A 9,550-nucleotide genomic window follows, 5' to 3' on the forward strand; every position below is an offset into this window, starting at 1 on the left:
AGTGGTTTCCAGGGAGCCAAGTGGGGGCTGGGTGGCTTAATTTGGTGAGGTGCAAATGTGATGGGGTTGGGGGGGATCTTTTGTGAGGGATACACACCCAGGACATGCAGGTAAAGGAAATCCAGACTGGATCCACCTATATTGCCAAACACGCCCACGTCTAGTCTGGCTTGACTAGACTTGGACATGTTTAATCAAGCTGCCCTGATTTATTGCTGGCTGCATTCCCCAGGCCACGGCGCCATCTGCAGGGAAGCCCTGCACCAGTGGGGGCGGGGGGCGGGTGGGTCCTAGGGCCTGTCCCAAGACCCTGTGATGGTCAGCATTAAGGTAAAGGTTGTGAGCTACAAAGCCGGCACCGACTGCTGTCCTTTCAAGCTTAGGGCAGTCGTACAGGCACCAACCCATCTCAACAACCAACCTCCTGAAATGATTTGGGCAGATATTATCATGCCCATTTTGTAGATGAAGAAACTGGGCCTCGGAAAGCCACAGTCACCCCCCAGCAATGGAGCCAGACAGGATTCCAACTCAGGCTCTTTGACAAAAAACTCTGGGCTCTACATCTGCCTCTCCTGATGCAGAAGAAAGAGAAGAAGCGTGGAGGGTGAAGGATGAAGCGACAAGCTGCTGGCTGGATGGATTGAGAGCCAGGATTCGTAGCTTGGTTCCGTTCGCACTGTCTCTGCTGCCAAGCCCTACTCACCCCAGCCAGGAAGAGCAAACATTCCCAGACACAACATCCTCCTGGGTCTGTCATCAAGTTGACAGAGAGAAAATCGAGCTCCTTACAGGAGACTGTCAGGGTGGGCTGGGGTGGAGTTTTTAAATGTCGCAATAACTGGAAAGATAATTGAAGACATTATATTTTTTACTCTTTTCAGTGCCTGTCTCAGCAGCAAGCACTTGTCAGCCAGATCTTGGAGGCCGAAGCCTGTCTACCCTGACAAAAAGAAGACACTCAAGTTGTCTACATTCATCGATTTTTCTGAAATTTGAAATCTGCAATTTCCCGAGCTGTGTTCTGTTGTTAAGTGGCTGTCCAAATTCCTGAGCTCATGTTTAAGTGTCGCCGATAAAGAAGGAAACAATCCAATCAGGTTTACGTTGGTGGTTCAATTAGGCACATATGAAGTAGTCACTCCGAAGCGGTTCACAGCAAATTTATTCCTGGGACAACCTTCTTTTACCACCCAACTTAAATCTCCCAGGAATTTGTTCCAAGAATAGAAGCTAACTGCTATAATATCCCAAGCTAATTGCAATATTATCCTGATTGGAGCCTAATTAGAAGGCAGATCTGCCTCACTAGCCAACACCACCTCTCCCCGTACACAGAGCCCTCAGAGATAGATTCTCTTGTCCTAGACAACTTTGTTATTTGATTATCTACACTGCAGCTCTTTCTTACTAATTTACCACTTTTACATATTTATGCCCCCTAATTAGTCAACAAATATTTATTAAACACCTACTGCATGCTCGTCCCATGCATCCCAAGCAAACAGAAGGATGTTCGCTTCTGCTTCCAAAGAGAAATACATGCTTCTTTGGGGTGCTGGTCTCTTTTGGGGTCTTCAGTCAGATGAACAAGTAACATATATGAGCAGAAGCTCATGCCTGTAATCCCAGCACTTTGGGAGGCCGAGGTGGGCAGATTGCTAGAGTCCAGGAGTTCAAGACCAGCCTGGGCAACATAGTGAAACCCCACCTCTACTAAAAATACAAAAAATTAGCTGGGCATGGTGGTGTGCACCTGTCATCCCAGCTACTTGGGAGGCTGAGGTGGGAGGACCACCTGAGCTCGGAAAGTCAAGCCTGCAGTGAGCCGAGATAGCACCAACGCACTGGTGCATTGGACAATGCCTGGACAATGAACCTTGTCTCAAAAAGTAAAATAAAATCATATATATGCAGCAGTATTTGCACATAAAACACATGCCTGGAAACCCACATGTCTGGGATATTTGCATATGCCTTGTGGAGAATTTCTAGGGTCGGTTAAAAGGAGAAAGAAACTAAATTATATTGTTCTGGAACTCTTCTCTACATCACCCAGCCAAGGAGCATAAGGACAGTGCTTTCATTTCATTCATTAACTCACCAAATATTTGCTGAACATTGACCCTGTGCTTGGCCTTGGAAGAGAATTTTGCAAAAACACAGTCCCTTATTTCAGATTTGACAACACAATGGGGAGACTATATCTTTTTTTTAATGCAGATCATAGAACAGAGGCAACATTCAGGACTGATGAGGAAATTTGGCTCTTGGGAAATGGTCAGAACAGCTCATTCTGCTAAAAGCAGAGCATCTTGAAAAGTTTTACCCTGCTCGTTGCCCCACTTAGCCCTCTGCAGGTCGAGGAAGCAGAGGAGGAAGCCACTCCTGTGGACTCAATTCTCACCCTCGCTGGTGAAAACAGAAATGATGGGTTCACATTGCTCACAGCTCCCCCTAGAACGACTTCCTTCTTTCCACTTCCAGACCGAAGCCCAGGCTGCCCAGGTTTCACCTTTGGACTTTTTCCCACTCCCCGCACCTGGGGCCCAGTGCTCAACCCACCTCTCCGCCCTTCACATCCTTCCGTGGTTAAATGTTGGCTTCTCTCTTCCCGTCTGTGGCTGTCCGTTACCCCAAGTCAAGACCTTACATCATCTTGCTCGCCTCAGGGGACCCACCCCTCCTGCAGCCTCGGAAGGCTGAACTCCTCCGGTGCCCAGTTTGTCCTGACCTCAGAAGTACAACCCACTCAACTTGGAGGAAGCAAAGAGGGGTTTTTAAAGAAATACAAGCAGCTTCACTGAGAGCTCATGGCTAAGCTCAGATTTTAAGAGGACAAGAACAAGAAAAACTAAAGGACAAATTGTAAGAATAGTTTCAGAAATGTTTACTAATGAGATGAATATGTGGAAGGCGTTTAGCACAGTGCCTAAAACACAGTAAGTAACCAACAAATGGTAGGTGGTATTAACACTATTATTATTAAATCCCAGAATGATGGGATTACAAGAAAATGCACACGTAACAAAAGCAGGCTTAAAAAGCTGATTTTTTTTTTTCAGGGCCAGAGCAACAGGAAAGAGATAGACCCATTATTCAAGACAGATGATGTAATGTGAATAAAAGAGTGAACATTTTAAAGTGTCTATTCTCCTAATATCCTTCTACTTTCTTTAGAAGAGAGAATAATCTTCAACCTGGAAAGGATAATAAACATGATTATGGGGAAATCGGGATCTAAGACAGATGACGCAGCACTCAAGGAGAGCCCTTCTGCTTTATGGGAGCCCAACACTCTTAACTCCAACTAAATATATATGAACTAAACTCAAGGAGAGCCCTTCTGCTTTATGGGAGCCCAACACTCTTAACTCCAACTAAATATATCCAAGACCTTTACTGTGTGATTGCAAACTCCTACTGTAAATATTGAGAAGTCAGGAAGCTGAGAAGGGTGGAGAAAAATTAGAGATGAGCAAATGTTGCCCAGGTTTGTGAGAGAGAGAAGGTGGATTCCAGAAACTACAGATGGGTATGTCTGAGGTTGATCTGCAATCAGATAGGCTTATAAAAGATGGCAGATGTTACTAGTGGTCAAAGTGGCTTACTAAGAGTAATTAGTCAAATTAACCTTATTTCCATTGCTGAGGGATTGGTACATGAAGGCATTGCTACGCATATTGTATACTTAATTTTAGCAAAGCACCTGATAGAATCTTTCAGGATTCCTGGTGGATAAGATGGAGAAATAAGGGCTAGATTTAAAGTATGATTAGCCAAGTTACATAGATGGCTGAACATCCACATCTAATGAATGGAACAGGGTCCACTACAGAGCACATTATAGGTGCTTAGTAAATATCTGTTACTGTTACACAAATGAATCAAGCTGGAGGGAAGTTTCTGAGGGTATGACCCCATCTAATTTTATATATATATATGGGGGGAGAGAGAGAGAGAGAGAGAGAGACTTCCTCTGTCACCCAGGCTGGAGTGCAGTGGTGCCATCTTAACTCAGTATAACCTCCACCTTCCAAGTTCAAGCAATTTTCGTGCCTCAGCCTCCCAGGCAGCTGGGACTAAAGGTGCGTGCCACCACACCCAGCTAATTTTTGTATTTTGGGTAGAGATGGGGTTTCACCATGTTGGCCAGGCTGGTCTCCAACTCCTGACCTCAAGTGATCACCTGCCTTGGCCTCCCAAAGTGCTGGGATTACAGGTGTAAGCCACCGTGCCCAGCCTTATTCAATATTTTTTATCATGACTCAGATGATGACTTATGAGTCATGGGTATCAAATTTATAGGAAGCAAAGCTTGGAGGGAGATCTGATGCATTCAATAACAAAATCCAAAATTCAAAATGAAGCCAACAGGTTAGAATGATGGGCCAAAGCCTAGATGAAATGAAAAGAGACAAATGCAAATCATTCATTATGTTCCTAAAAGCAGGTGCACAAATGCAGAAGAGGGAGCCCTGGCCCCACTGCATTTCATGCAAAAGAGATCTGCAGGTCTGAAATGATCCCAAGCCCAGTGTGCTTCATTAGTATGAGGCGGCTGCCAAACACAGCTGCAAATTTAGGCTACACAAGAGGATGGAGAAAAAGAGCCCCAATATGCACTGCCTCAGCAATAATAGCCGTATTTATTGAGTGCTTATTATACTAGATGCTGCTACTGCGCTGTGTTTACAGAAATGATCTCATTTATGTAAGTACCGGGGGGTGTATTTTCTTTTTTTTTCTTTTTTTTTTTTTTTGTCTTGAGACAAGGTCTTGCTCTGTTGTCCAGGCTGGAGTGCAGTGGTGAAATCTTGGCTCACTGTAGCCTCCGCCTCCTGGGTTCAAGTGATTCTCATTTCTCAGCCTCCCAAGTAGCTGGGACTACAAGCGTGCGCCACCACGCCTGGCTAAGTTTGTATTTTTAGTAGCGACGGGGTTTCACCATGTTGGCCAAGCTGGTCTCAAACTCCTGACCTCAAGTAATCTGCCTGCCTCGGCCTCCCAAAGTGTTGGGATTACAGGCATGAGCCACCGCACCCAGCCTTGGGTGTAGTATCGATCCAAAATGATATCTGATGTACAGGAAGGGGGAAAGATCTGTTTTGTATGTAAGAGTAAGTTAGTAGAAATATAGTGAGGAGAGTCAGTGAATGGAGGGGAACATCGAAAGAGACAATGCTGGGGGAAGGCTGCAGGATGTTTACACCCTTGGGACCCCAAAGAGGTCAGTGAGAAGAGAGTCAAGTTAGATTTCAATCAGATGGCACCATAGACCCGGCTAAGATTGAACTGGGTAGGCCTACCCTAGGCTGATCTAGTTCGGGAGCCCCCCTCCTTGGGGATCGTTTTGGGGAGGGGTTTGTGCAGTGGACAAGGGATGAGATCAAGAGGAGACTCTATTGAAAAAAAAATGCCAGCCAGGTGTGGTAGCTCATGCCTGTAATCCCAACCCTTTGGGAGGCCGAGGCGGGTGGATCCCCTGAGGTCAGGAGTTCAAGACCAGCCTGGCCAACATGACAAAACCCCATCTCTACTAAATATACAAAAATTAGCCAGGTGAGGTGGCGCATGCCTGTAGTCCCAAATACTCAGGAGGCTGAGGTAGGAGAATCGCTTGAACTCAGGAGGCAGAGGTTGCAGTGAGCCAAGATCACGCCATTGCACTCCAGCCTGGGTGACAGAGCGAGACTCTGTCTCAAACAAACAAATAAAAATGTTGGGGAAAGGAAGAGAAAGCCAGCAACTTCCTGGGTATCCAAGTCAGGCACATCAGCAGGTGTTTGTGTGTTCCCCCCAGCAAGTTCCTCACCTCCTTTACCAAGGGTTACAGCTCCATGAGAGAAAAGCCTGATAGACAGAGATGGCAGAGCCCCTTCTCCTAATTGTGGCTGTGTCTCTGCTTGGCTTATCAGCAGTGTGACAGTTTGCTGTTTGGATCGCTCTCCCTTGCCCAACCATTGCCAACCCAGGTTGAGCCCACCTCAAGGGATTGGGCAGGTAGAAAGTGTGGGTCAGTACAATCCTCACAATAACTTAGATGATGACATTAGAGCTCAGAAAGGTAGATGTTTTTAACCATGGTCACACAGCTGGCTTACAGTGGAGCAAGGATTTGAACCCAGGGTCTTAATGCTAGGATCCAAATTGTTAACCACACAGCACTGGGCTGGCATCTGCAGAATCTCAGGTTCCCCATGGGTCCCCACATTTTAAGAAGGATGTGGACAGATCAAAGGGGTAGCTCCTGGAGAGCTACCAGGAGAATGGGAGAGGCTGGAAATCTTGTCCTGTAAAAAACACAGGGAGAGCCGAGTGCAATGGCTCACACCTGTAATTCCAGCAACTTGGGAGGCCGAGGAGGGCGGATCACCTGAAACCAGGAGTTCAAGACTAGCCTGGCCAATGTAGTGAAACTCCATCTCTACTAAAAATACAAAAATTAGCCAGGTGTGGCGGCTCACACCTGTAATCCCAGCTATTTGGGAGGCTGAGGCAGGAGAATTGCTCGAACTTGGGATGTGGAGGCTGCAGCGAGCCAAGATCGCGCCACCGCACTCCAGCCTGGGCGACAGAGTGAGACTCCATCTCCAAAAAAAAAAATAATAATACACACACACACACAAAACAAAAAAACAAAAAACCTACAGGTCATCAGGGAATTCTGTCTGAGATAAAAATGACTTGGGAAAATGCAATAACTGTCCTCAAGCTCTCAGAGAAATGTTATGTGGCAAAACAAAGACATTTATTTTTCACAGCAGTATAAGAATAATAATGATGTATTTCAACATTCTAAGGATTAGAGAGTGATCTTAAACCAGAGTGGGCTGCTTTGAGGTACTGAGCTCCCAGGCACTGAAAGTATTCAAGCAGAAGCTGGACGCCATGGGCCAGGCTTTCTTTCATTAAACCAGAGATGCCACTCTTCCTCTTCTCAAAGTGCCTACAGCATGGCTGAGACCACTTACCCAGCTCCCTTGTCACTATTGGTTTCATGACTATAAATTTCATACAGCTTTACTGAGGGATAACCTATGTACTGTACAATTTACCCATTGTAAGTGAACGATTTGATGGTTCCTAGTAAATCTATACAGTTCTGCAACCATGACTACAGTCCAGTTGCAGAAACTTTGTGATTATAGTTTTTTTCCCCAAAGAATATTATTAGCATCAAGGGTAGATCCAGGTCCCATGGGCCGTGGTCTCCACTGACCTAACAGCAGGCCTCTGTGCTGTGGCTCTTTCCTCACATCCTCTCCTCATTCCTTCTTGGGTGTCACCTGATGCTGCCCTGCCACATGCTGCTTGGCCTTCCTGGGCCCTGGGCACCTCCCCCCTCCCCGAGTTGTCCCCACTGGGCACCTTTGCTTCCTTCCCTCCTCCTTTGCCATGGCTTGGGGGCAGGGGCTTGGTCTTCAGCAGATTCCAAGGCAGTAGGGTGTACTTAGAAGTATGTGAGCCCTGGTAACCCAGATCTGTATTTGGCTCACAGCCATGTGGCCTCAAGCAAGTCACCTTATTTTTTGTTATTTCTGTTTTGTTTTGAGACAGGGTGTCACTCTGTTGCCTAGGCTGAGTGCAATGGCTCAGTCTCATCTCACTGCAGCCTCTATCTCCCGGGCTCAAGTGATCCTTCCACATCAGCCTCCCGAACAGCTGTGACTACAGGCACGCACCACCACACCCAGCTAATTTTATTTTTTTGTAGAGATGAGGTCTCACTATGTTGCCCAGGCTGGTCTTGAACTCCTGGGTTCAACCAATCCGCCTGTCTCAGCCTCTTAAAGTGCTGCGATTACACGCATGAGCCACCATGCCTGGCCACTTTATCTTCTTGAACCTTAATTTTTCCCCTTTTGTAATGCAGACATAATACACATGCCTCGCTTGGTGCAAAGATCAGAGATAATGTGTATCAAGTGACTAGCACAATATCTACTTTTTTTTTTAGACAGTCTTGCTCTGTTGTCCAGGCTGGAGTGCAGTGGCGCGATCTCAGCTCACTACAGCCTCCGCCTCCCAGGTTCAAGTGATTCTCCTTCCTCAGCCTCCCAAGTAGCTGGGACTACAGGCATGCACCACCACACCTGGCTAATTTTTGTATTTTTAGTAGATAGTTTCACCATGTTGGCCAGGCTGGTCTCGAACTCCTGACCTCAAGTGATCCACCCACCTTGGTCTCCCAAAGTGCTGGGATTACAGGTGTGAGCCACCATGTCTGGCCAATATCCACTATTTTTAGTAAATGATAGCCATGATTACTGCTGCCACCTTCATTATTGACACTCAAACGTCCTCTGCTCTGAGTGCTTATTTTGCCTTTCTCTTCTAGGAATATCCCTGTTTTCTGGGTCTCTCCTGGTGTCCAGCCATTACCACAGGCACAGAGATGGATTCCTCTACACTTGGGAAACCCCAAGGCTGACCCCAGCCAGGGATGCATGTGGTTAGTTGGGATGGAGCAGCAGCACCATCTAGTGGCAATGTGCAGCAGCACGCTAATTACTGGCCAAATGCAGGAGCTGGTCTAATAGCTACTACATTAGGACACCTTGGAAGTCACCTACTCCAGCGGTTCGTCCAGCGCTTGTGTGGCCACAGCATCCTCCTAGAGAGGGCTTCCCATGCCATGCACTAGAACAAAAGAGGATGGGGAGAATGAAAGACAAAATGGGAGAAAACTTCTCAGTGTAAGGCTCCTCAGGGACCACAGGGTAGTAAAAAAAGTTTAAAAAGCATCTCCACCAGATCTAGAGACAGGAAGTAGGTCAGTGGTTAGTGGTTGCCCAGTGCTGCGGGGGATGGGGGAAATGAGGAGTGACTGCTAAAGGGTACCAGGTTTCTTTTCAGGGTGATAGAAATGTTTTAAAAGTGGCCAGGCGCGGTGATTCACGCCTGTAATCTCAGCACTTTGGGAGGCCGAGGCGGGCAGATCGCTTGAGGTCAGGAGTTCAAGGCCCGCCTGGCCAACATAGTGCATCCCTGTCTCTACTACTAATACAAAAATTAGCCAGATGTGGTGGTGCACGCCTGTAATCCCAGCTACTCGGGCAGCTGAGGCACGAGAATCACTTGAACCCGGGAGGCAGAGGTTGCAGTGAGCTGAGATTGTGCCACTGCACTCCAGCCTGGGTGACAGAGTAAGACTCTTCCTTAACAATAATAATAATAATAATAATAATAATAATAATAATAATAATGCTGATGAGCTTGTGGCCAGCACTGCTGTTCATACTTGGACAAGATATCTCCAGGGAAACACTGGAGCAAGACATTCAAAGGTAGGAGACACTTAATCCTCATAACTCTATGAGGCAGGTATCAGTATCCCCATTTAAGCAAACTGAGGCTCTGAGATACAGAGGCTAGGAGTCAGTGGCCTGAGGCTAGCAGCCAGTGACGGACATAGCAGGGATGCAAACATGGCTTTCAGAGACCCAAGTCTTTCCTCAAAACTACTGTACTGAAAAGTGCTCCCCACTTATACTTACTCTGACTCACAGGCTCCAGTGTCACAGTGTGGGAAAGGCTGTAGTGGATG

General features: G+C 46.7%; 1 protein-coding gene across 1 annotated transcript; it reads right to left on the reverse strand.

Annotated features, from left to right (window-relative positions):
• Positions 1-6,940: 6,940 nt before the first annotated feature.
• Positions 6,941-9,132, reverse strand: LOC129017907 (putative uncharacterized protein encoded by CRHR1-IT1). Its single transcript, XM_063657012.1, has 2 exons — positions 8,363-9,132; positions 6,941-7,563 (listed from the first exon to the last, which is right to left on the reverse strand). Exons 1-2 carry the CDS (start codon positions 8,450-8,452, stop codon positions 7,180-7,182), a joined length of 474 nt encoding a protein of 157 aa, XP_063513082.1. The 5' UTR covers positions 8,453-9,132; the 3' UTR covers positions 6,941-7,179.
• Between the last annotated feature and the right edge of the window lie 418 nt (positions 9,133-9,550).

Source organism: Pongo pygmaeus, chromosome 19, assembly GCF_028885625.2.
Source record: "Pongo pygmaeus isolate AG05252 chromosome 19, NHGRI_mPonPyg2-v2.0_pri, whole genome shotgun sequence".
In the NCBI taxonomy this organism is placed as follows: Eukaryota; Metazoa; Chordata; class Mammalia; order Primates; family Hominidae; genus Pongo; species Pongo pygmaeus.

Excerpts from the sequence above, each read along its gene's own strand:
- LOC129017907 (XM_063657012.1), bottom strand. The coding sequence starts at position 8,452 with ATGCATCCCTGGCTGGGGTCAGCCTTGGGGTTTCCCAAGTGTAGAGGA. Across the intron at positions 7,564-8,362 it reads ATGGCTGGACACCAGGAGAG|ACCCTGTCTCAAAACAAAAC; the intron begins ACCCAGAAAACA and ends CAACAGAGTGAC.